Genomic DNA, 27745 nt, shown 5'->3' on the forward strand with positions numbered 1-27745 from the left:
AATCTCGTGTTCAGAATTACAGGTAAGCGCATTTAAAATCAAAAGAATGTAACTTTTTATCCGTACCCACACTTGTCATTTTTATTTTTTAAAAATATATATCTGACAGATAAAAACCGCAATAGTTGGAGATTCCTGCCGTCCCGCAAAACTAAACATGGTAATCTTGTAATACCGGATCCCGTCGGAAGGGGGAGACATTGCACTGTGGGTGTTTTAATAAACTCTCCTGAGTTTGCTTGGCTAGATTTCACACTTTGTCTTTATTTCCACTAAACAAATGTGACATGTGTGTGTTGGAGTTTGCTTTTGCTTCATTTAAAAAGTGGGCTTAGTAATAAGTTATAAGGGGCTATACGTTTATTTATCAGAATTCAGACGTTAATTCTCAACTTGCAAATCTATCTTTCTCACAATTCTGACCTTTTTTTATTTGAACTTTTCTTTCCTCTTAGATGCAGTGTTATTCATTACAATTTGGACTCTGGTCTTAGTGATTGGATCTATCTACTTTTTTTGCTTTTAATGTGTGAAGCTTTCTTCCTAACATACCATAGGCAAAGTGACGCTTGCCGCTGACTGGATGAAAAAAAGAAATAAAAGTCAGAATTAATAACATAGTAAAGTTGCATCCTCAAGACTAGATCTCAGCTTGTCCAAACTCTCATCGCTCAAAAGAAATAGAAAGGTAATTAAATAATGGGTTGTTTGTTTATCTGTTTTTTAATGAATTTTGGAACAAAAACTGAATTATTCCTAAAGCAGCTGACTTTTATCACACTGAGTCACAGTTACTGACATAACTAATGTAATTTTTTTTTCAGAGTATTTTTCTGAAAAAAATCCGATCATGACGGTCAAACTGAAACCTCACCACATTTACAGCGTGCGCCAAGAAAGAATAAAGGACTTGCTGTTTTTGGATGAGAAAACCATAATTTTCCCAAGCCTAAACAACTGTGTGTGCTATAACATACACCAACGATGGACAAAATTCATCCCAGGTATGCCTGCTGAGTGCTGAGAGTGTCACTTCCTGTGTGATATTTAAAAATAACACAAAAAACATCCTAAACATCTATCCAATAAACTATCAGAAAAATTCAATATGACAGTGATTTTTCTCTCCCAAGTGCACGGTGCCCTTTTGCATGAGCCTTAGAGGTCTTCAAAATGTACATTCTAACACGTTAAACTACCTCTCTTGGCACGCATTTTGGCATTACTCAGTTTCCCTCTGTGTCACTCTTCTTTTAGACATACACTTTCACAAAATCAAATGTTATTTCCCCATATACACCTGGTGACATCGCTCTTATATGATAATCTTCTTGATAATTTCCCCGCAATATAGTTAAAAACATGACATGGCTGGGACTTGAACCCCCAACCTGCCTGATCAGATAGCTCTCCTTCAGTAGCTATTAGTGGGCTGCAAGGTTTAGCTCTATTTTTTAAATCTAAATAAAAGAAATTGTTACAGTTTCACCTTCTCAGAGAATAAGGGTAAAAGATGTATGTACCTGTAAAAACCCAGAGAAGGCTGGGGGTGGAAGCTGGGTAGGTGGGAGAGGAAGAATCTATTTGTCTTGTTTAAACATGCTTTTCCTAAACACAACCATCGGTGAAACTGTCACTTTTTCTCTTTACTTAAGTAACAAATGTTTGTTGTCCCAAGTTTTCATGTCAGGAGTTAAAATGTCAGGTTTTTTAGGATAATAATTATAAGGTAAATTCAACCATAGTGCAATCCTCGCACCTAAATACTTTTCCACATAGGTTCAATGCCATACCAAGAGGGGCCACAGAGCATAAAGGCACTGGCTATTAGCCCTGATAGGCACTACTTGGCAGTGTCTGAGCGTGGAGAACGCACTACCATCACTGTCTATGACCTTCAGTGCGAACACTGCTCCAAGAGGCAGGTACTAACAGACGACAGCAACCATGAGTTTGTCTGTATGGCTTTTTCTGCTGACTCCAAGTACCTGGTGGGCCAGTCTGGAGAACCTAAATGGACCCTCTTCTACTGGGATTGGGAGAATAATGAGGTCATTGCAACTGTGAAGAGCACAAGTGCTGGATTTGTTAGTCAGGTAAAAACTCTGAATATCACATGGTTGTAGATAAAGACAAGTTGTCTTTGCTTATCATTATTTATTTAATAATGTTTATTGTTGCTAGATTTGTAATGTACAACATTGTGGTATGTGTTTCTGTTCATACTGACAGTGTGCTAAGCCACATCTGATGGTCACATAAATGTCTCCCTGCGTCTCATTTGCCTTAGACACAAAAACAATTTCAAGTTGTGAATTTTAAGTAAAAGTTTTTATAGAGATGGTTGCATTTTCTCAATCCTAGGTTAGCTTTAATCCGAAAGACAACACCCAGATTTGTGTGACCGGAAATTCTGTTTTCGAGATCTTCAAATTGGAGAATGAGTCAATAAATCGGACAGGCTCATTTACAGATTTGAAAAACGTCTCTTCCCATACATGGATGTCTGAGGACTGCATCATCTTAGGGAAAGAAACAGGAGAACTGGTGATGCTGAAGGCTGGAAACCGGCACAATTTGAAGAGGACTTCTTCTCAGAGGTAGCAATAAGGAGAGATCCAGAGAAGCTCTATAACATCAAGTCGCAATGCTTGTATCTTCCAACAATATGTTTTTTTTCATTCTGACCCTCAACAGTCAAGAAGAGAATGGGGACCAGGACACGTCCACTTCGTCTATACCTGCACTGCAACGTATCTCTGCTATTACAACATATTCTAAAGGCTTTGTCTGTGCAGCTGGACCAGTGGTGTGTCTTTATGAAAAAACAGAGAAGTGTGACTACACAAGCACCATGGAAATAAGAGTAAGTGCATTCTTAAACTAGAAACTTAAAAAAGTTATTTATTTAAATATTCACTAAAAGATGAGTCCTTTTGTTCCACAGATCCCTGAGGACCTGTGCAGCAGTGAACCAGAGCTGCAGGAGATCACCGCGGTGTGCATGAGTCCATTAGAGCAGACGCTGGCCATAAGCACATGCCAGGGCCAGGTCTATCACTTCAGCATCACCTCAACTGAGATCAGTCAGGTAACAGGTCAACGAGGGGTGTGCTGGGTTTATAATGATAAAGAAAGCCATGTACACCTTGTTATAGAATAACAAAAGGCATTCCAAACAGTATTTTCACTGTAATGTGACTTCATTGCAGGACAATCGGGCCGACTTTGATTTCCTGTTTCACCCCTGGAGCATCAACGATCTGTCCACCTGTTTATCCAAACCCCTCTTTGCAACGTGCTCTAAGGACAACTCCATCCGCGTCTGGAACTACAAGACCAAGTAAGACCTATAAATGCTTTATAATGTTCACACATCATCTTGCTCAAATTTAATTTTATGAAAGATGAGTAAAAATGATAGACAGAAAAGGAATAAAGTTTTTTTCTTCTTCTGTACAGTATTCTGGAGCTCAACAAGACTTTTCCAGAAGAGCCAAAATGCATCTCGTTGCACCCAAATGGCTTGTCCTTGCTGGTGTGCTTTAACGATAAAGTCTGCCTCATGAACATGTTGGTTGACGGATTCCGCACTGTGAAGGAGTTCAACATACTCAACTGCAGTGTGGTGGGTGTTCACTAACTTAAATTATACAGTCATATGTGTATACTGTACACACAAGGGACCACGAGTATGTTATCAATAAATTTCCATATATTAGATCTCATAATACTTTAATAAATCTGAAATTTAAGCAGAAAGTTATTATAAACAAAATATAAATAAAAAAATAAATAAAATAAAGGTGTGTTCAATGTACATGTGTCCACAGTGTGTCTTCAACAATGATGGCAACATGTTTGCCACTGTCATCGACAATTTGATAAGCGTCTTCCATGTCAGAACAGGCAACTGTGTGGACTTTAAGGGCCACCTTGAAAAGGTCAGTAGGTTTCTTTCCCACAGGGCCTGACTGCAGAAGGGTTAAAAAAAAATCACATTTGAAACATTAAGACCACAAATAAATAACAGTAACTCAAATACCTTGATATGACTTCAGATAAAGTCATTGAAGTGGAGCGAAGATGACCATCTGGTGTCGTGCGGGGTGGATGGCGCTGTATTTGTATGGAAAGTTCTGAACATCTCCTCATACACATGGAAGGCTGTGATCGGCCCCTACGAGACTGTGAGCACAGAGACATCATGTACATTCGTGGATGCCATCTTCTCACCTGACACTCGGAATGTTCTCGCTATAGGCAGCGATTTCACGCTGAAAGAATTCCAAGAAAAAGAGGCAAGTAAAAACTGAGTAAGGTGGCTAAATTTACAATTATAAAGCAACTCAGCTACACAGATTGTATAGTACTATGTACTATATTCTGTACCATAAACCGTCTTGTTCTGCTCTTTACCAGGCACTGCAGCTTGTACCAAAAAGTACAGATGAGGTGGACTGCACCGTCATCTCCATGACTCATTCGGGGAAAGCAGTCTTCGCTGGAACGGCTGCTGGTTCTGTGAAAGTGCTGCAGTACCCAGTAGAAGAGGGGAAATCCTGGATAGAGTATCAGGCAGATTCCGCTTCTATCGCTAAAGTATGTGTGTATGTTACCATAGTGTCGTAATACCAGTAATGACTAAAAAAAAACATCCTGATACACCAGGAGTTATTTTCACAATGTTTGCTTTGTCCTCAGTGAACGATTTATCATCTCATTTTTCTTTCACTCTGTACACAGATGGCCATCACACCTGATGATCAGTATCTGCTGACTGCCTCAATTGATGGCTCCTTCCACATCTGGATAATCAATGACCAGGGGGGATGCACTTTAAGCATGTGGAAAGAAACTGCAGACATGGAGGAGGTCCTCTGTACCAAAGATTTTTTGGAGAAGCAGGTATTCAATGTGAAACTGATGGAATAAGAGTTCACTTATACTACCACATTTCTCAATAGGGAGATTGGGTAGAACTGCTACCTCGACCTCACAGCTCCTGGGTCCCTGGTTCATTTTTGGTGGAAGATCTTCTCCAAGCCAAGTATGATTTCCCAGCTTTGCTTTGTTTGACTTTTAGTTTTCTCTGTTTATCTTCCAGAAACAGCGCATACACCCAGATGCTTACAATCAGGTGGCGCTGCTAAAGCAGGAACATGAGCACAGAATTAACGAAATCAGACAAAGTTTCTGCCAGGAGATCGAGGCTCTAAAAAGCCAAATCCAGGTTAGAACTTTATATCTTGAGTAATCAATATATAGCTTGATGGAATATGTATCACATGATCTCAGATAGCCATATTATGTAATTACTGTAGGAGCTGAATGCTGAGAAGGAGGGACAGAATTATGAAGAGCTGGAAAAGAGCATGCTGGCCATGCAGCAGTACTATATGGAGATACTGAACGAGCAGGAGAAAATGAATTACCAGTGCACTATGTATATGAAACGGCACTTTGATGACAGGCTCCATGACGTAAGGATGTTACACTGCTGTTCTGTCATCTCCAGACCATGCCTCTGATCATTATTGTTATAGTATACAAGTAGCTTAAATTCTATATTCAAATAGAACATATAGGTGGACATTGTACTCCGAATGCTTACTCTTAGACTCTGGTAAGAGGATAAGGATCCATTTTTATTTAAGCTTTAGGACCTAAACGTTTGTAGGGTTTGTGCTTTACAGCAAGAGAATAAGTTGCAGCAAGCTGAGAAGAGGATAAAGGAACTGGAAAAGAACATCGACTCAGAGTACAAAGATGTTATCCTTCAGTATGAACAGAAGCTCCAGGCAGAGACGAAGAGCAAAGCGAAGTCAGAAAAAGAAATGAAACTCATGGAGAACAAGGTGTGTGAGCAGCATGGAAATGCCTGGCCACGTTTTCAAATTCGTATCCTCGTGATGTGATTTGACACACCTTCACAGATTAATACTTAACGTTTGTGCTTGTCTGTGTGTACAGTTCTGGAAATTAAAAGAAGAGTTACAGGAACAGTGCCAGGGGTCCAGTCAGGTATTATTATTATTATTATTATTATTATTATTAATAATAATATTATCAAGCACTGTCAAGCACTGGTTAGCGCCTTGACCTTCAGGGTCCCGGTTTGATTCCCGCCTTAAGGTCTGTGTGCATGGAGTTTCCATGTTCTCCCTGTGCGTGGTAGGTTTCCTCCAGGTACTTCGGTTTCGTCCTACAGTCCAAATGGCATGCAGATTAGAATAATTGGAATTCTCAAATTGCCTGTAGTGTGTGAATGAGCATGTACTGTATGTGCCTTGCAATGGATTGGCACCTTGTCCAGGGTTATAGATGATGAGTGAGTGAGTGAGTGAGTATTATCATTATTAGTTTTATTATTATTAGGTAGCTGATCAGAAGGTGTTTTAACTTCAGCTCGAGGCTAAGGTAGCGGAGATTGACAGCAAAAAAAGGAAGACAATACATGACCTGGAGCAGGAACTGAAACATCAAGAACAAGAGCTGTACATGGAGAGGAACAAGGTATGTTTTACTGCATTAAGCACAAAGAATCGTGATTAATAATAATAATCTAGAAATTTTCTTGTACTTCTTTGTAACAAGTAGTTGAATCATCGGTAGACAAGCATGGGGCTGAAGTACAATAAGACTTCACAAGCTTACAATAAAATGTACGTATATGGTAAATGATAATGGGTGAATATGAAACCGGTGACCAGGGTCCGGGACAGAATACATCGTTCATCATTCATTCATCTTCTATACCGCTTATTCTGTACAGACTCAAGGAAGGCTTGGAGCCTATACCTGAAGACTTTGGACAATGTCTTATCAGCGCTTTCCTTTCAAGGTACCCTCTCCCCAGTCACTGCTGTGCTAGTGGCAACATGTGGCACTAATTCATTTGTAACTGTGGTGCAAAACAGCATGCAGAGCAGGATGCAGTGATTCATTTTACTGCAGTTTGAGGGTGTACCTGGTGCCAAAACAACTCATGGAAGATCATAAAAAAAAACTTTTATGGATACCTTTAAGGATGGTAGAATCATTAGAGACATGGATTCCTCACCACGAGCCTGAGAGTAAATGCCAGAGGATGTCGCTAACCAAGGAAAAGTTGAAAGTCAACCATCAGCTGGAACATTCATCAATGTTTACAGTTTTCTGGGATTCTTTAGGACCAGTCTGGAAACATTTTTAGGAAAAAGTTAGTCTGAGATATTTATTGAAGAGCTGATAAAAGCCTAAACTTTGGATTAAATTCAGAAGATTGCTATTCAAGTGTGTTGTGATCTTGTATGATGATGCACGTCCGCATACTTCTGCACACATTGTCAACACTCTGCAAAAACATCATTTTGTGGTGTTAAAGTATCCTCCCTATAGTTCTGATCCTGTTCCATCTAACTTTCACTTGTTTGGTCCCCTGAAAGCAGCCCTATGAGAATAAAGATTCACTTCTGATTAAAAGGTGTAAAATATGTGTATGTTTTCAAAAAAAGTTAATTAAAATAAATTTTACAGAGTGTGGAAGACTCACAAGAGGGCAAAACAAAATAACAAAAAAACAACAGTGCCTTAATTTAATTGTGTTTTGTTAGCCTCCTTACTGATTGATTCACCATAGGTAATATTGTTTGTCTTCATTTCTTCAGGCCACAAAAATGACGATTTTGGTGCAGAGGATGAAGGCTGACATTCAAGAATGTTTAAGCTTCATCCACAAGCCATGCCAGCTGAAGGAGAACTTCATCAGGCTCCACAAAAGCTACATTAAGGAAGCAGATGTGAGATTAACGAACATATAAACACACACACACACACACACACACACACACACACACACACTGTATACCTATATCTGAGTGAGTGTGATGACTGCACTAGGTAGCACTCAGAGCAAAGCCTGGGGTTGTGCAAGATCACATCAGGCTGATGGAGCATAAACAGTTTATGGAAGCCAATGTTCAGCAATCATACAGCTCCAAGGTCTTAATGGTAAGTTGGATATCTTAATTAACTCTTAAATTTTGATTCTTTTATTTGTGTTCATAGTTAGGAGCACCTTAGATCACTCACTCAGGTTATATCTGAGATTCCCATGAACACATACTTCTAATATTAGACCTTAATATACTTGCTTGCATGGAGTATACAGTATATAAACTATTTTAAATCTTCATCACAACCTAAGTATAACATTTTCTTATATAATGGTATTATCAAATTTTTTTTTCTAAAGCAACTGCAGAACAGATTTGAAGAGATCAACATGGAGAACATGGAGACCATATCTGAGCTGAGGCTCAAGCTGACCATGAATGAAAAGGAGCTGTCTACAGAGCGACAGATGGTATGTTTCACTACAGTACGCTTTGTTTATGGTTAATAATAGGTATTTAGAACAAAGCACATGGAGCTCACTGCTTACTGGGGAATTAGTGACAACGGGAAATTAGTAACAAGGATCTCTGTGTGGAAAAGAGAAAATTTAATTCCTTAGTTCTTATTTAATAGTGTTTTGACAAAGTGAGGACTTGGTATGAAAGTGCCGATGGAGTTATTACTCATATTATTGGTGTTTAAAACAGTAAGCATTACAGTTTAACCACCGTTGCCATCGTGTGTGATGTTTTTTTTTTTGCTCAGGTCAAAAACATAAAGAGTTTGGTGGAAAGCATGAAGGAAGACATAAAAATCTGCATAAGCTTCATTCAGTGTCCATCGCTGCTGAAGGAGAATGTTCTAAAGCTCTATAAAAGCTACATCCAGGAAGCAGATGTGAGATTATTGCACACACACACCATAAATACTGTATATGCACATATCCACACAAGCTCTTTATACCTACTGTATACTTGACTAAGTGAGATGGCTGCACTAGGTGAGAGTCGGAGCGAAGACTGCGGTCGTGAAAGATCACACCATGCCGAAGGCACAACAGCAGACAATGGTGGTCACTCCAGAGAAGAAACTGGCTGTGGATGCCAACATTCAACCAGCACAAAGCTCCACCCTTTTGAAGGTATGATTAATAGAGATCAAAGCTTTTGCCTGATGTACTGTACTGACATTAGCATATACAGTACACATTAAAATCCTTTTATTAGACTCTGACATGCTTGCATGCATTAAACAACTCTGTATATTAAATCTCAATACGAACTTTTTTTTTTATTATAGCCTGAGGTTAAAGCAGATGAGGTCATCAACAACATGGAGAGCATGTTTGACCTGAGGCAGAAGCTGACCATGAAGGAGAAAGAGCTATGTATAGAAAGGCAGAGGGTTTGTTTCACCACAACATTCTTTGTATAATGCTTAATAATAGATATTTAGATAAACTTCCAAACATCCATTGATGCATGCAACCAAAGGGCAATATAAAGTCCTGGACAGAGAAAAAAGTTTTCTAATTCCAAGTTGCTTGCATAATAACTCCTATTTAAATATATTTTTGACGAACTAAATGACTCGTTATTCCAGTGCCAGGATTGGGCAAGTAGACAAAGATAAACGGCATAACCATTTTTGCCATTGTATGTGATGATTTGGTTTCCCCAGGTCAAAGACATTAAGACTTTGGTGTGTAGGATGAAGGACGACATCAAAACCTGCTCAGGCTTCATTCAGCAGCCAAAGATGCTGAAGGAGAACTTTAAAAAGCTCCACAAAAACTACATCCAGGATGCAGATGTGAGATTCAAACATCATACACTTCATTTGTGCTATACTGTACATACTGTATACAATATGCTATTTGAATAATAGAGTGTGCAGCTTTATTAGTCAGTTATTGCATTTCTATAAACAATAATTTTAAAAAAATAAAAAAAAGGAAAAGGCAGTCTGTTCTGTGCTTGTAGAAAATCCATCTTAAAGACATGGTTAAACTGCCTGAGCAGAAACAGAATGAGGCAGATTTGACCATCACCAAAAATCAGCAGGATGGACTGAAGGAAGAACAAAAAGAACAGATGAGACTGAGCAATGATCCTGAACTCAGTGAACTGCAGGACAAGATTCAGGAGAAAAAACAACTCTTCAGCAAGGTGAGTTTGAACAGTGTGAGAGTGCAGTATATGGGAGAATTATATGCAGCATTTACAGGGCCATGGTCATGTCAATTAAAGACTTATAAATGAAATTAAAAGTCTATTAACTATTTATTTCAGCTTGAGTCTGAGGTGGACAAGATCAACCTGAAAAACATGTTTGACCTGAGGCAGAAGGTGATCATAAAGGAAAAAGAACTGTGTATAGAGAGACAGAAGGTTTGTTTCACCACATTATGATGTGTTCATGATCAATAATAGATACTAAGACAAGAGTGCATGGTGCTGCATACTGGGGTATTAGTGGAAGCGACTCGCAGAGACCGAGGAAAGTGGTACATACAACCAAGAGCAAATATAAAGGTACAGGAGGAACATGAAGAAATATGAAGGAAACAGAAGCAAATTCCTGAAAAGGAAAAAAAAAGAAAGAAAAAAAACCCTTTTTCAAGTTATCTGCAAAATAGTTCTATTTTATATTGTTTCGACAAACTGAAAGATTTTCAGTTATTTCAGTGCCAGGTTTCAGTTTGTAATTATTTCCTATATTATTGGCAATACATATTAATAATAATAATAATTAATAATTAAATTATATGTGATTGTACAGTATGTTATGTTTGTATTTCCTCAGGTTAAAAACTTGATGACATTGGCTAAAAAGATGAGGGACGACATTGAAAGCTGCTCACGATTCATCCAGCAGCCGAAGAAGCTGAAAGAGTACTTTATAAATATCCATAGGAATTACATCCAAGAAGCAAATGTAAGATGATAACACATGTACATTCACACAAACAAATATACACAGACAGACATACTCAGTGCAAGATACCTATACCTGATTTGGTGTGATGTCTGCAGTATATGAAAGTCGGAGCAGTGGTGCAAGATCAGATCAGGCTGAAGGACCAACAGAAAAGGATGGTGGTCACTCCAGAGAAAAAACAACAACAAGCAGATACAGTAGCTCAAAGCTCCTGAAGGTATGATAGATTTCTTATCAATGTTTTTGCCTGTTTCAGGTTTTTTTTCCGAACCACCTCAGAGATCTGCCATGTTGCTCACTTGTTTACGTTCATCATTGCTCAAATAAACAGAATTGGAGACTTTTTGCTCATCATAGCTTGATCTGCTAACATCAAACATGCTTTTTTTTTTTTTTAATCAAATTTTTTTAAGGCACAGCATTTTGAACACCATGTTTAAAATCATATGTTCTTTTTAAAATTTACATTTCTGCAGCATCAGCAGTATCCATAATTGATTCATGGGTAGAACCTGAGAAATTGGCCGACCAAATTGACCAATCAGTAGTTGGAGAAATCTCTAAGGTGTATGAGCTCATGGGACGACGCATCATGGAGCAAACTGCTTCCTTGGATAGAAACATGCTCATGTTTCTGTTGCCACTTTGTCATCATCAAGACTTTCCTGGTTTTGTTGATTTTTTTTTTTCTTGTCATTGCTTACTGATTATAACCTGCTTTAGTATTTCAACCTTACTTTGGATTACCTTGACCTTGAAATTGAGGAGTTGACATAAAAGTGACATAAAAGTGACAATAATCTAAGTTATGTCACTTTTATGTCAACTCCTCATTTTTAAGAAGCACAGTTATTTAATTAACTTATACATTACCCCTCTACCTCTCTGTGGAAACTGCGGTGTCATTGTAGTTCACTATTTTTAAAGCACTTTCTAAATCATTTAATTGCTTATAGTATTTTATGGCCTATAGGAATGTGCTTGCTAATGGTTATTTAAGCTACAGCATTTTTTATCCGCTGTTTTGGATAACACAATATACTATTAAAGGAGTTAAGTTTAAGAATTTCGTCACTAGGACCAACTTTTAGGCTTAAGAAGCTTTGTGAATACGGGCCCAGATCTTTAAAATGATATGTATAGTTTATGCCATATATTTACTACAAGACCAAAGGAGATAAAAATAAGATTGTGATTAAACATAGGTGATGTAGAAGCCTAGACTGTTTTACATAAAAACTAGAAAGAAGGGAAAAAATTCCCTTTAGTATCTGATTGTGCTCTGATTCAAATAATTGAATGTCTTTGAACGTGATTATTCAATGGCTATTGCAGTTCTGTGATCATGCCGGTGTGGCATGAATGGAATGTGTCACACAAGGGAGCAATAATTTCTCTTTACGTTCTACAGAATGAGGGATGACAATATGACGTCTCTCATGCCTGCCAGAGGGTGCTCATCTGTCCGCTTGTGTGACAGTTGGGTGTTGTCTAAAATAGTTACTAACCAGTCTGACAAGATTCCGACTACATTACTGAGACTAACTTGAACACTTGCTTAACAATAATAATTTTTTTGTCAAAACAAAACAAGAAAACATTCTAATTTGTTTTAAAGTTAAATTACATATCTACAGTAACAAAAGCAGCTTAGTCTACATGTGAAATATAATTAAGACAAATTAATTCTGAAACACTTTACAGGTGTCACCTGTTTCTCAAATCCTCATGTTAGAGATGAAAGACTTTTTTTTTCTTTGAGTTACTTCCTTGTGTGTGAGGTGCAGACAGGTGTATATATATAGGTATACGCACTATAATACACACATAATGGATTACAGATTCCACTATAACTCAATAGTAACACAATCCTTCTGTCTTATTAAACAATTCATTTATTCATAATTTCTCATTTATGATATTTAATTAAAATAAAATGTTGGATGGATATTTATGTGCAGGAACAAAGTAAAAGTGAGAGAGACACAGCTGAAGTTGTTACTACTTTATCTTTCTATCCTGGTGCTGATCAGAGCATCAACAAAACAGAACAGTGATGAAGAGAACCAGATTGAAGTACAGTATGTAGCTCATACCCACAAGTTTATTCCACAGTAGTACACATCATTACTCACCAAGTGAAGTGTGTGTGTGTGTGTGTGTAATGTGTACTAGGAGGAATGCAGTAAAAAAACAAATAAAAACCCTTAAACTGCAGCTACCTTAAGCTCACCTGTGATTTCCAATTAGACTAACTGCAGGAACGTGGTTACAAAATGGCCTTCGAGCTGCCGAACTTTCTCAGTTTTGGGCTGGACCTGTGGGCTGTAATTATCTGCATGTCTGCATCGTGACTGTGTTTGTGCAGCTGGATTCTGTGGGCGTGAGACAGATGTCAAAAACAGTAAATATGGCACGGACAAAAATGCAGTGCAAAACACTACACACTTTATTCTGGATCACACAACCTAACTGTGGAACCAGTGCACCAGTGTGGGGCAAACCCGGCAAACAGAGGCTGAGTGAATGTGGTGTGGACTCTGTGGAGGAGCTTCATCGTGTCAGAGACGCTGTAGAAGGACAGAGTTCCTGCACTGTGATCCACATACACTCCTATTCTGGAGGATGTTGGAGCGCTAAGCTTAGTCTCAATGTTGTTGTGCCAGAAAGAGAGAAAAGAAGAAGAAGAGAAAGAACACCATAGACTCCAGGACTGATTGTTTCGCCCAAACTCACACTCATTACCCCGTCCTTTCCTGCTGATGTCTTTATATGAGACCGAAATGGACACAACACCATCACCGCTCCATTCCACTTCCCAGTAACAGCGTCCACACACACTCTCCTTACACAACACCTGAGGGCAGGAGTCAAATCTCTCTGGGTGATCAGAGTACTGCTGCCTTCTCACACTGCACTTCTTTTGCACATGTATGGCTCTGTTCTTCTGAGACAGAATGAGATGATGATGTGCCGTGTTTGGATCCAGAGTCAGATAACAGAAATCTAAAAAAAAAACAAAAAAAAAACAAACTGAAAAATAGGAACATGTTAGGTTTAATTAACAGAACACTGTATATTCATATGGAAATTGGGAAAGCTGTCTGTGTGCACTGATATCTGAAGTAGAAATACCTTAACATTAGATAGAGTAAAGCAGTTAATAAATATTTATTTATTTAATTCATATTTAAATGTACTGTAAATATGACTTGCTTTTCTGTGTTCACTAAGCTGCTTTAAATGCACTGGCACTCAATAAAATGAACCAAGATATCTGTGTTTGTGTTTGTGTTGAACGTACATTTCAGAATATCTTCTCTGCTCTGTGGCTCTGGTAGTAAAAAGACCAAAAGCATCATCAGGTTGTGTAAAGGATGGAAACAGTTTAAAATGATATCGTCAGTTTATTCATTTTATATCAGTATTTTAGTTAAAACTGTCTGCAGGAAGGTCAGCAGACCGAGTAAAGACGTCCATCATTGTGTTTCTCCAGCAGGAACAGCTCCTCTTACCATGTGGAGGGATTTTGTTGAATTCCTCCTCACAGAATTCCTCGAATCTCTTCTTCAGATCTGAGAGAGAATTCCTCACTCCATCAAATGAGAGATGCTGATTGACACTGATGCTGGATGTCTGAAAGTCTGGTCTTTTTAATGAAGGAGAACGACGTCCAGAAGCTAAGGTCTACAGAAAGCAGATTAAACGTAAAAAAATGTGTGTAAACAAAGTCTTCCTGCAGTTACAGTTATATAAAAGAATAAGGATTTTGTAGTGCAGTGTTGCGTCTGTTAGTTTCAGTGCTTTTGCAGATTTGTGCAAAGTAAAATTGATTGTGTAAAGTGGTGGCATCTACATCCATCAGTGTTCTGTAACTGTATTACCCATCATGCATTACATAAATCCCTCAAATAATTATTGTGAATCCTCTACATGAGTCAGCAGTTTCACTGTTATAGTTATAGATATAGAAAAATAATTTGGATTTTAACTGACACCAGAACAGAACATGATCGTGCCATGCAAAAACTCATGTATTTTTTTTTAATAGTCGCTCTAATTAACATGAGAGTGTGTTGGAGGTGGAGCTGATGATCTGATTTAAGAGGAGATCCAGACTAAATGAAGGACAATGAACTTTTAGTAAGAGGTGTTTTAGAGAGTGTGTGAGGAACATGTGTGTGTAGATCAGACAGTGAGTGTTACCTGAAGGAACTGGATGTGATCGTGTGTGTGTGAAAGCTGCTCCAGCTCAGTGAGTCTCCTCTGAAGATCAGCAATCTCCTGCTCCAGTTGCTCCAGGAGTCGTTCAGCTCGACTCAGTTCAGTCTTCTCCTGAGCTCTGATCAGCTCTGTCACCTCCGAGCGCTTTTTCTCCACGGAGCTGATCAGCTCAGTAAAGATCCTCTCACTGTCCTCCACTGCTGTCTGCGCACTCAGCTGTTAGGGGACACACACACAGACACACACTATCATTCCCTCTCTTACTGAGACTCTAAATAACTCCATGTTGTCCATGTTGTGTGTGTTTCTAGGAGCAGCTCTGTCTCTGCTCACTGCTCACCTTTATAGTGTTCACAGCCTGTTTCAGCTCCTGCACCTTCTTCTGCTTCTCCTGGATTCTCTGCTGGGATTTCATCTGCTTCTCCTGTAACACACTCTGAGAGAAAAATGTCTTATTATATATGTCCTTTTTGGACATATTGAATAAGACAATTCAATTGTTCTCCCCCCATTGTCGTAAAGCATGTGCTGGCCAACTTGATCCAATCTTCACCCGTTTCTTTAACAGATCACTGGAGCTGTGTAAAGCCTCCTCCTGATTCAAAAACTCCACTATTACCCCAGTTTTTAAAAATCCCTCCATCACAGAACTAAATTAGTATAGGCCTGTTTCATTGACATTTGTCATCTTGAAGTGCATTGAGGATTGCAATTAACCCACCTACATAATATCACAAAACTGCCGTTGGATCTGTAGATCAGAAGGTGATGCAGTCAACATGGGGCTGCTAGACATCCTAGAAAACCTTGACTGCCCAGGGACTTATAAACAAATTTTGTTTGTTATATTGTATCACCAGCTTCCCAACAGACAGGAAACAGCATGATAGGCCGGGTGCAGTTACTTCTAGTAGACAGATAGTCAGTACTGGTGCTCCCCAGAAACATGTCCTCTCCAAACTGCTTTTCTCCATCTACTCTAATGACTGCACATCAAATGAGCCAGCTGTTAAACTCCTGAAGTTTGCAGATTACACTACAGTACGCTAATTGGACTCATCCAAGAAGTTTGCATATCGGCGGTTACCAGAGTGGCTGGTACTCTGGTGCAGTAAGAACAACCTGGAGCTAAAGAATCTCAGAATTGTGGAAATAACAATAGACTTTAGGAGACACCTCTCACCACTACTCCCTTTTACAATATTCAAAAATCATTTTCAAGAGTCATTTGTGGAGACCTTCTGGAAACTGTTATTTCCCAAATTGGAAGATCAAGATAAATGCTTCTTCAAAAAGGCTCAGCAGAGGATGTACTCTCTGCACCAACTGAGGTCTGCTATAGAAACTGTTTACATAGTTCTGCACTGCAGTCATTGAATCTGTCTTGTGCACATCCGTCACTGTCTGGTTTTGAGCAGCCACAAAACAGGACAAGGACAGACTGCAGCAAACAGTAAAATAATACTGTAGGTGCCCCTTCACAAAACATACAGTGTTGTTATGTAAAGTATGTCTTTACTTTTGACAGTCACCAACAGCAGGACTCAAATTCCTTGTGTGTGTCAACATACTTGTGCAAATAAATCTGATTCTGATTTAACTCGGTTTGGTGATCAAATAGCTGTTTAGCTTTTTTTTTTTATGTGGTGGTGTATCTAACCCATTTTTATTTAAAAAAAGTTTTGTTTAATTATATTATGACTTCATAGTTCATTGCAAAACACTAATTAATTAATTAGTAGTAGAATTTCAGGGGGTTAAGTAACATGACTCTGAGTAATGGTAATGTATTAAACACCTTACTACATTGGCTGTTCATGCTTATAAGTATAAATACCTGGGAGTGCATCTGGATAACAACTGGACTGGTCAATTAACACATTGGCACTTTACAAGAACGGACAAAGCCGGTTGTACTTTCTGAGAAGGCTCAGGTCTTTCAACATCTGCAATGCCATTCTTCGGATGTTTTACGAATCTGTTATGGCGAGTGTCGTTTTCTATCCTGTGGCTGCAACATGAAAGCAGCAGACAAAAACAGACTGGACAAAGGTAATTAAAAGGGCCGAATCTGTCCTGGGCATGGAGCTGGACTCTGTTGAGGTCGTGGCAAGGAGAACGATTCTGTCAAAAATACACACAATCTTGAACAATCGTTCTCACCCACTACACAGTGTTCTCTCCGACCAGAGGAGCAATTTCAGCCAGAGACTGATCATGACCAGGTGTTCTACAGAGAGCCACAGGAGATCTTTTCTCCCAATGGCCATTAAACTATATAACTCATCTCAGTAACGCTTTCACACTGGGATAGGGACCGTCAGTAGTTAATGCTCAATAATACTTTCGGACACTACTGTTCCCACAACTCAAGATGGGTTCCAAGTCCAAGTGCAATATCTTATCAGTACATTTGTGCAACATTATTTTCTATTCACTTATACTACATTTCAAGTGCAATATCAGTATACAGATTATATTTTAGTGCAATATGTAAAATGTGCTATATTTAATTCTATTTTTGCTTCTATTCATTGTATTTTTCTTTTAATTTTTATTTCTTGAATTTTCCTTTTTTTTTATTTTTTATTAATCAATGCAACTGGATGACCAAGACAAGGCAATTTCCCTCTGGATTAATAAAGTTCTTTGAATCTTGAATCTTGAATGAGCTAAGTAGCTGATTATTCAGACACAATTAACACTTAATGCATCCACATTCAAACACATTCTATTTTTACTAAGACGAATGAAAATAATTTTAGTAAATGCTGCCTTTTATGTCTAATTTAAGTTCCTATAACTGATTTGAAACATCAAATGGCCAAAAAGACTAATTGTTTGGATAAAAAAGGTTTAACCGTGAAATGATTTCTAGTTCTCACCTGTTTCTCAGCTCTTTCTGCTTCAACTGTTACAGCGTCATGGCCTTTATGTTTATCCAACATGCACAAGGAGCAAATACAGGTTAGATCAGTACGGCAGTAGATCCTCAGCACTTCATCATGTTCAGAGCAGATCTTCTCTTGGAGTTTTGCAGAAGCTTCTGTCAGTTTATGCATCTTAAATGCAGGAATCTGAAAGTGAGGTGTAACGTGAATTTCACAGTAAGAAGCTAAACATGTCAGACAGGACTTGATGGCTTTGTGTTTTCTCCCGGTGCAGAAATCACACTCCACATCTCCAGGTCCAGCGTAACAGTGAGCAGGAGAAGCAGCTTGGACTTCAGTCTTCTTATACTTTAGTTTCCCCACCACTTCAGCCAGTATGCTATTGCTGCGTAGGACAGGCCTTGAAGTGAAAGTGTCTCTGCACTGAGGACAGCTGCAGGCACCCTTTTGATTCTCCTGATCCCAGCAGCCATTAATACACACCTTACAGAAACTGTGACCACAGGGAAGAGTCACCGGAATCTTCAGGAGATCCAGACACACTGGACAGATGAACTGGTCCAATGAAAGCTGATCTACTGAAATACTGGCCTCAGCCATTTTCCTGAGAGAGAGAGAGAGAGAGAGAGAGAGAGAGAGCACTGAACTGAAATTAGTTTTGTTTTCACTGAATTAACTCTATTTATAGAAGCAGTGGAGAGTGGGTGGATCTTTAAGCAGAAAGGTGTAAAAGGAAGATGTATAAAGGGTTTAGAATTTTTGTTTGCATGAATATTAGTGGTATAATGTTATATTAATATGTAAACACGGTAAAGCTGTCAATTTGACATGAAAAATGTTCGACTTCTTTGTCTCAGTGCCCTGAGATGGATTGGCAACCCATCCAGGTGTACCCTGCCTCTTGCCCTGAAAAAGCTAGCCTCCCTGCGACTCTGTATACAGTATAAAGTGGTATACATTATGAATGAATGGGTGAATTTTTGCCTGGACCACCAGAAGACAGCCTCACCTACATTTTTTTTTACAATGTCCTTCTTTTCAGTCTGCCTTGATTCCTTTGTTAATACACATGTTTTTTATGTCTCCACCTTCAGTTACTCTATTTAGGTTTTCCTGTGATAAGCTGTTGCTGGCAGTTATGGCGAGATAAAGCCTTTTGGATGTTTTACATTTTAAGCCTTTTCAGCCAACAGTTCGACCCAAAGGTTTGTTTTATGAAGCTTTGTTTACAAGCTCAATTATACTGACATCTAGTGGACACCTTTTGTGTAGCAAATAGACCCAAATCAAAGTAGCACATTTAATAGGGACATGTAGCTGCAAGTACTGTAATGCTGCATTTATCATTGACAGTAGTCATTTGTATGCGCATGGTGTTGTTTGAAAATCCACTGTTTAAAAGAGATGTTTGTGCACATAACTACAATCTCTGAGTCTTAAAAAGAAAATGAATTGACAAACGAAACAGCCCTCTGGACTGTATTCTAGTAATTTATTATTGCATTTACCCTATTTGGAGAAATTACTAACTTCTAATACATTTTTTTCTTTCTTTCTTTCTTTCTTGAAAGAAAGAAAGAAAGAAAGAAAAAATGCCCGGTTAAAAAAAAATCCTTATTAGAAGAAATATAATAACAAAATGCATAAGAAAATGCTTAGACAAACAATATGGCACTCATACATTATGACATCAACACTATCAGATCGTGGCGTTATAACTATACATTATACGATAATGTACTTGAGCCCTCATAATCCTTAAAAAAAAAAAAAAAATAGAGCCAGAGATTTCTTCCCTGCCGATGTATCTTACTTGCGTGCATTACATACCTAACTGATTTAGTCTATTAGAATCCTGTGTTATGACCCTGCCTGTCTCTTGGATTTCGTTTTATGTCTCGCCCTCTGGGTCTTTCGTCTATCACCCAAATGAGGATGGGTTCCCTGTTAAGTCTGGTTCCTCTCAAGGTTTCTTCCTATTGCCATCTCAGGGAGTTTTTTCTTGCCACTGTCGCCGTCCCCCTTGGCTTGCTCATCAGAGACAATTCATTCATTCATCTCATTATTATCTGGACACATTTTTCTCACACATACACGCAAAAATGTTCTTTTTTAAAATTTCTTTCATTTATGTGAAGCTGCTTTGAGACAATGACCATTGTTAAAAGCGCTATATAAATAAAATTGAATTGAATCGAATAGTGTATAAACTCGCCCGTTTATTCGACTCTCCATTGTGGATCACGCTTACAGATTTTACTGCCCTCACTGCTGGATTATTGTAATAAACTCTGCCTGCCCCTTCGACCCTGATTTTCAATAAACACTCAAAAAAATGAACCTGGCTACCTGTTACATGTACTAAAATGTAATATGTGTTTTGCACACAATAATTTCATGTTTCCAAATAAACATAAATAAATTATGTTGTATTTACATGAAATTCAACAACTTAACTAGATTCAATCATGTTGAGATAAACCAAAGAGATCTTGTCACTATGAAAAGCAGAAATATCAGATCAAACATCGCGAGAAGAAAACACAGCGTGTTGAGAAGACAAACGTTTGGCGGGCGTGTGGAAAAGGTGAGCAGGAATTAATTCCCATCTTTATAAATAGAAACGAAATACTGAACATAAATGTCACCTGCTGTTTAGCGATGTTTAGTCACGTTATTTTGGGTTAAGCTATTTCTTGTATTTTTAATCACACTTAAAATACCGACAGTTATATGCGCGTGCTTAATCTGCGGTTCGGTTCTGGTTTCGGTCTGTTCTCATGAGTTGTGAAGCGAGAGGAAGAAAGTATAAATATTGTTCATTTGATAAATTAAGTATCATGAATTTTAATTGAATCTATCTCTGTATTTTTTCACAGCAGTTTGTGAGTGAAAGTGTCCTGTCTGCATCTGACTTCAGGAGTTTCCTGACCAACCGTCTCTAACGGTCATATTTAAAAGTCATAACGTACAGTTATAATGTACAAAACATTCGGTTGGTGTTTATTTTTTCTATAATTAATACTTATTTGTGGTGTTTTATGTTTTGTACATCTTTTCAAATTGAGACCTCATTTGTAAGTTGCTGCTGGTGTAAAATAAAATCTCCGTTTTATCTCGTTTGTCTTATGCTTCCTTCCTTCACAGAATTCTGTTGACCAGGGCTTGAAATTTAAATTTACTTGAGTTGGATCAACTTAATTTACAACTGAAAAAATGTGTTGTACCAACGCTATTCATTTATGTTAACAGTATTAAATTATGTTGGACGCAGCCGTAGTAAATAAGTTTAATGAACCTAATAAAATTAATTTGACTGAATTTAAGAACATTAATTTGGGCCAACAAAATTACATAATGCCGAAAGAGAGCCATTAAATCAGGTGGAAATTCTTTCCATAATTTAATTATGTTCATTCAACAAGTAATTTTTTTGAGTGAAGGTCTCAAAAGAAACTGTATGCCCGCTATTGGGCTCATTCTAGATCAGCACCGCCTGTGACTTTCACACACTATGATGCCATAGGGATTATGTCAAAGAGCACTAAATAAAATGAAACAAAATAAAATTCGTTAATTAGTGATTGATATAAAGATCAAATCACTAATATAAGTAATAAAATAAACTGTACACTCAAAAAAATAACTCGTTGAATGAACATAACTCAATTATGGAAAGAATTTCTTAGAGGTCTTAGGTTCAGTTAAATTAATTTTATTAGGTTCATTTAACTTATTTACTACAGCTGCGTCCAACATAATTTAATACTGTTAACATAAATGAATAGCGTTGGTACAACAATTTTTTTTCAGTTGTAAATTAAGTTGATCCAACTCAAGTAAACTTAAATTTCAAGCCCTGGTCAATTCTGTGAAGGAAGGAAGCATAAGACAAACGGGATAAAACAGAGATTTTTATTTTACACCAGCAGCAACTTACAAATGAGGTCTCAATTTAAAAAGATGTACAAAATATAAAACAACACAAATAAGTATTAATCATAGAAAAACAATTAAACACCAACAGAAACGTTTTGTACTTTATAACTGTACGTTATGACTTTTAAATATGACGGTTAGAGACGGTTGGTCAGGAAACTCCTCAAGTCAGATGCAGACAGGACACTTTCACTCACAAACTCCTTTGAAAAAATACAGAGATAGATTAAAATAAAATTCATGATACTTAATTTATCAAATGAACAATATTTATACTTTGTTCCTCTCGCTTCACAACTCATGAGAACAGACCGAAACCAGAACCGAACCGCAGATTAAGCACGCGCATATAACCGTCGGTATTTTAAGTGTGATTAAAAATACAAGAAATAGCTTAAACCAAAATAACGTGACTAAACATCGCTTAACAGAAGGTGACATTTATGTTCAGTATTTCGTTTCTATTTAGAAAGACGGGAATTAATTTCTGCTTACCTTTTCCACACGCCCGCCAAACGTTTGTCTTCTCAACACGCTGTGTTCTCTTCTCGCGATATCTTCTCGCGATGTTTGATCTAATATTTCCGGTTTTCATAGTGACAAGATCTCTTTGGTTTATCTCACCATGATTGAATCTAATACATGTTAAGTTGTTGAATTTCATGCAAATACAACATAATTTATTCATGTTCATCTTGGAAACATGAAATTATTATATACAAAAACATATTACATTTTAGTACATGTAACTGGTAGCGATGTTCATTTTTTTGAGTGTAAGTAAGTAATATGAAACAGACATTAAAGTGGATGACACCAAAGGATAAGCCATGATTGTCATGGCATGTCATGAATGGAACATGGAGGAAAAGAGTGAAATAATTGCTTGTTAGGTTGTAGATATGCTGCATGACACTACAACATCTTGGCTGCCTGGCAGAGGGTGTACGTCTCTGTGCTTATCTGTCAGGCTCAGATGGGAGTTGGCTCAATAAGATACTTATTGCTCTGACAAGATTACGCTCACGTTACTGGGAATAACTTTACCACTCTCACAACCATAACGTGTTTTCACAACATCAGAAATCTTTTTTTAGTAAAAAAATTTAACTTGCTAAACCAGCTGATGATCTACATGTAAAATATAATGAGGATTAATTAATTCTGGAAAGCTTTACAGGTCTCATCTGTTTCTCATCACTTTCTGCCGAGAGAGAAGAAACTGAGGTGTAGAAAAACAAGGGAGACATTTAGTAAAATATCTTCATACACTTTTATTTGCAATATTTTGAATATATTTCTCTTATTCTATAATTTTACATGTTGAGCACTAGATGTTTTACAGAAGACAGATTCTTTTTTTTATTATATAATACTGCAGCCTTTAAAAAATGTATTAGTCTAAACAACTGAAACACATGCACTCCAAATTACATTTAGCTAAGGTCACAGCTAAACAATCAAAAATACCAAATAGATAGACATTTTTGCTTCTGTGTCCCATCTTCAGTTCGGTGGATGTGCAAAGCAGTGTGAGGGACATAATGACTTGGGTGAATATGCAGGAACATGTCCTTGGTTACATGTGTTCTTGCTATGGTTATAAAATGACCTGTGAGTTTTCTCAGTTGTTGATCTATGGGCTGTCTGTATTCGCATGTCTGCATCATGGCTGTGTTTCTGCAGCTGAATTGTGTGCTAGTGAGACAGATGACTGCAATAGGCAGGAATTGAAACAAAACACAACACATCATTTTGGACACAACCTTACAGATGTAGAAGAAAACCACCAATAGAACCTAAGCCCAGCGTACAGAGGCTGAGTAAATGTGGTGTGGACTCTGTGGAGGAGCTTCATCGTGTCAGTGACGCTGTAGAAGGACAGAGTTCCTGCACTGTGATCCACATACACTCCTATTCTGGAGGATGATGGAACTCTGAGATCAGTCCTAATGTTGTTGTGATGGAAAGAGAGAGAAGAAGAAGAACACAACAGACTCCAGGACTTATTGTTTCGTCCAAACACACTCTCATTACCCCGTCCTTTCCTTATGATGTCTTTATATGAAACTGATATAAACACGCTGTAACCGCTCCACTCCACCTCCCAGTAACAGCGTCCACACAGTCTCTCCTTACACAACACCTGAGGGCAGTAATCAAATCTCTCTGGATGATCAGAGTACTGCTGCTCGCTCTCACTGCACATCACCGCTCTGTTCTTCTCAGACAGCATGAGGTTACGATGTGCCGTGTTGGGATCCAAAGTCAGATAACAGAAATCTAAAATAAAGATTAAGATTAATAATGTGATCCTGTTGGATTTAATTCACAGAATACTGTATATTCATGTTAAGACTGAGACAGCTGTCTGTGTTACTGAGATCTGAGGGAGAAAGACCTCAACATTAGATAGGTGTCTTGGGATAGGCTCTAGGCCCCCTGTGACTCTGAATACAGGATAAAGAGGGAAAGACAATGAGTGAGCGTGAGTAAGATAACCCAAGTAAAGAAAAAAAAGCTGTTTAATCATTCCTTGCCCTTTATGGAAGTAATTGCCCCCCTTGCTGAATCATAACCGTACTCTGATTAACCACAATTTTTTGTAAGTTGACAGCCACAGTCAGGTCTGATTACTGTCAGATCTATTGAATTAAGTGTTAAATCAAGCAACAATAAAAAGAAGACTGGGCAAAAATGACATACACTGGGGGTTTCCAAGGCAAAAGCCACTGCTGAGCACACATGCTTGACTTATATTTGCCAAAAAAAAACTTTTGATTATGCCCAAGACTTTTGGAAAAATATTCTATTAACTGATGAGAACAGATGATCTGTTGTAAAACTAGCATAGCATTTCATAAAAACATTACCCCAACAATCAAATATGGTGGTGGAAGTGTGATGGTCTGGGGCAACTTCAAGACTTTTCTGGACAATTTGCCACAATTGAAGAAACAATGAATTCTACGCTCTTTCAGAAAACCCTGAAGGAGAATATCCAGCCATTGGTTCATGACCTTAAGCTCAAGGGCACTTGGATTATACAATAGGACAATGATCCAAAACACACCAGAAAATCCACCTCTGAATGGCTCAAAAATATATATAATCAGGCAAGATTGGACAGCCTTTCCCCCTTAATATATGGAATAATAATTTAATATCATATATTATATTTAAGAACTTCACTTTGTATTTTTGTATTTAGTGTGTGTGTGTGTGTGTGTGTGTGTGTGTGTATATATATACATTTCAGAAACTCTTCTCTACTCTTTGGCTCCAGTGGCAAATAGGTCTGAACTGCTGCAACTGTGGGGAAAAAATGGAAATGAATACGAAGAGTATCATGGAAAGATGGAAACAGTTTAAAGTGATACAGTCAGTTTATTCATTTTAAATCTGTATTTTAGTCAAAACTGTCTGCAGGTGTGTCAGCAAGAACATTGCTAAGAAATAACATTTCACAGAGTGAGTAAAGACGTCCATCATTGTGTTTCTCCAGCAGAAACAGCTCCTCTTACCATGTGGAGGGATTTTCCCTCACACAATTCCTCGAGTCTCTTTTTTAAATCTGATACAGAATTCATCACTTCATCAAATGAGTGATATTGATGGACACTGATTCTGGATGTCTGAAACATTGGTCTGATTAAAGGAGATGGGTGTCCAGAAGCTAAAGCCTACAGAAAGCAGATAGAATAAGAATTTTGTAGTGCAGTGTTGCATCAGTCAGTTTCAATGCTTCATGATTTTTGTAAAGTGGTAATATTTATATCAATTAGTCTTCTGTCACTGTATTACCAAACATAAATCCTTTATATAATTATTATAAACCCTCTACATGAGCCAGGAGATGATGGTCTGGTTCAGAGTGAGTTTAGGAGGAGATCTAGCTTAAATTAAGGACAATGAACTTTTAATAAGATGTGTTTTAGAGTGTGTGAGGAACAGCTGTGCTTAGATCAGACAGTGAGTGTTACCTGGAGGAACTGGATGTGATCGTGTGTGTGTGTGAAAGCTGCTCCAGCTCAGTGAGTCTCCTCTGAAGATCAGCAATCTCCTGCTCCAGTTGCTCCAGGAGTCGTTCAGCTCGACTCAGTTCAGTCTTCTCCTGAGCTCTGATCAGCTCCGTCACCTCCGAGCGCTTTTTCTCCATGGAGCTGATCAGCTCAGTAAAGATCCTCTCACTGTCCTCCACTGCTGTCTGTGCACTCAGCTGTTAGGACACACACACACACACACACACACACACACACACACACACACACACACACACACACAGGATTTAAAGCTCATCTATCATTCCCCTTTCTTACTGCGACTCTAAATGACTCCATGTTGTCCATGTTGTGTGTGTTTCTAGGAGCAGCTCTGTCTCTGCTCACTGCTCACCTTTATAGTGTTCACAGCCTGTTTCAGCTCCTGCACCTTCTTCTGCTTCTCCTGGATTCTTTGCTGGGATTTTATCTGTTTCTCTTTTAACTTACTCTATAGACAAAAACATATATTCAATATAAAGTCTTCTTTCAATACTTTGCATACACAGTATGAAAATTACAAAATGTCATCAATCAACAACACATGTGGTTGGTATAAAAGACTAGAGTGAATGTGGTTCAGTTAATGCTCTGTTGTGACTAGTTCATGTGCAAAATACTAACTAAAGAATTAGAAATAATTAACTATTATAAATAATAACAATTAGTTATATATTATTATATTATAAATTTTTAAGTGAATATTTTATCTTAATTATCCTAACCAATCTGGATTCAAAGTGGCACATTTCACAGAGACTGCCCTTCTGTCTGTCACTTAGAACCTCCATGCGGTTTCTTAGATATTTGGGTTAACCCCCCCATTTTGCGAAAAAAAAAAAGTTTGACTGATGGTACTTATAGTTAATAATCTAGTAACCAGTGTAAGGATCTATTTCCAATAAGGATATATTTCCAATGACGGAAACTTCAAAGCATTCTGTATGTCACAATAAGAATGTCTGCCAAATGCCTACTATAAATGTAAATAGTAGAATTTTAAAGGGGTAAGGGGACATGACTTTGTCTGAGTAATGGTAAATAGATTAAACACTTTAATAGATGCTTGTTCAAACACATTTGACTTTACTAAGATTTCCCTAAATAAATGCATTTAGAAAGGAAATAGTGTTAGAGTAAGAAATGTTTAAATGAGAAATTAAATTGTCTAGTTCTCACTTGTTTCTCAGCTCTTTCTGCTTCAACTGCTACAGCGTCATGGCCTTTATGTTTATCCAACATGCACAAGGAGCAAATACAGCTTTGATCAGTACGGCAGTAGATCCTCAGCACTTCATTATGTTCAGAGCAGATCTTCTCTTGGAGTTTAATAGAAGATTCTGTCAATTTGTGCATCTTAAATGCAGAAGACTGGTAGTGAGGTTTAATATGAATTTCACAGTAAGAAGCCAAACACGTGAGACAGGACTTGATAGCTTTATGTTTTCTCCCGGTGCAGAAATCACACTCCACATCTCCAGGTCCAGCGTAACAGTGAGCAGGAGAAGCAGTTTGGACCTCAGGCTTCTTCTTCAGTTTCTCCACCACTTCAACCAGCATGTTGTTTCTGCATAGAACAGGCCTTGAAGTGAAAGTGTCTCTGCACTGAGGACAGCTGTAGATGCCCTTCTGATCCTCCTGATTCCAGCAGCCATTAATACACACCTTACAGAAACTGTGACCACAGCGAAGAGTCACTGGATCCTTCAGGAGATCCAGACAGACTGCACAGATGAACTGATCCACGGAAAGCTGATCTACTGAAATACTGGCTCCAGCCATTTTCTTGAAGAGAGAGAGAAAAAGAGAGAGAGAGAGAGAGAGAGAGTGAGA

The 27745-nt window shown here is 38.0% G+C and overlaps 2 protein-coding genes across 2 annotated transcripts; one reads left to right on the forward strand and one right to left on the reverse strand.

Moving 5' to 3' along the window:
* The first annotated feature begins 850 nt into the window (after nucleotides 1-850).
* LOC128541165 (cilia- and flagella-associated protein 57-like) lies at nucleotides 851-12863 on the forward strand. The gene is made up of 28 exons (XM_053511426.1): nucleotides 851-1004; nucleotides 1780-2096; nucleotides 2365-2585; nucleotides 2740-2866; nucleotides 2948-3091; nucleotides 3213-3343; nucleotides 3463-3628; nucleotides 3834-3944; nucleotides 4062-4301; nucleotides 4456-4602; nucleotides 4747-4908; nucleotides 5108-5233; nucleotides 5325-5483; nucleotides 5697-5858; nucleotides 5974-6024; nucleotides 6409-6516; nucleotides 7650-7781; nucleotides 7882-7992; nucleotides 8237-8347; nucleotides 8644-8775; nucleotides 8879-9019; nucleotides 9178-9282; nucleotides 9559-9690; nucleotides 9861-10046; nucleotides 10170-10268; nucleotides 10684-10815; nucleotides 10914-11035; nucleotides 12780-12863. Exons 1-27 carry the CDS (start codon nucleotides 851-853, stop codon nucleotides 11031-11033), a joined length of 3927 nt encoding a protein of 1308 aa, XP_053367401.1. The 3' UTR covers nucleotides 11034-11035; nucleotides 12780-12863.
* LOC128541170 (E3 ubiquitin/ISG15 ligase TRIM25-like) lies at nucleotides 12799-27745 on the reverse strand. The gene is made up of 9 exons (XM_053511441.1): nucleotides 27092-27745; nucleotides 26268-26363; nucleotides 25856-26091; nucleotides 17928-18579; nucleotides 15383-15478; nucleotides 15025-15258; nucleotides 14334-14505; nucleotides 14123-14152; nucleotides 12799-13824 (listed from the first exon to the last, which is right to left on the reverse strand). Exons 1-9 carry the CDS (start codon nucleotides 27692-27694, stop codon nucleotides 13268-13270), a joined length of 2676 nt encoding a protein of 891 aa, XP_053367416.1. The 5' UTR covers nucleotides 27695-27745; the 3' UTR covers nucleotides 12799-13267.

The sequence above is a fragment of the Clarias gariepinus genome, chromosome 2, assembly GCF_024256425.1.
Source record: "Clarias gariepinus isolate MV-2021 ecotype Netherlands chromosome 2, CGAR_prim_01v2, whole genome shotgun sequence".
Taxonomy (NCBI): domain Eukaryota; kingdom Metazoa; phylum Chordata; class Actinopteri; order Siluriformes; family Clariidae; genus Clarias; species Clarias gariepinus.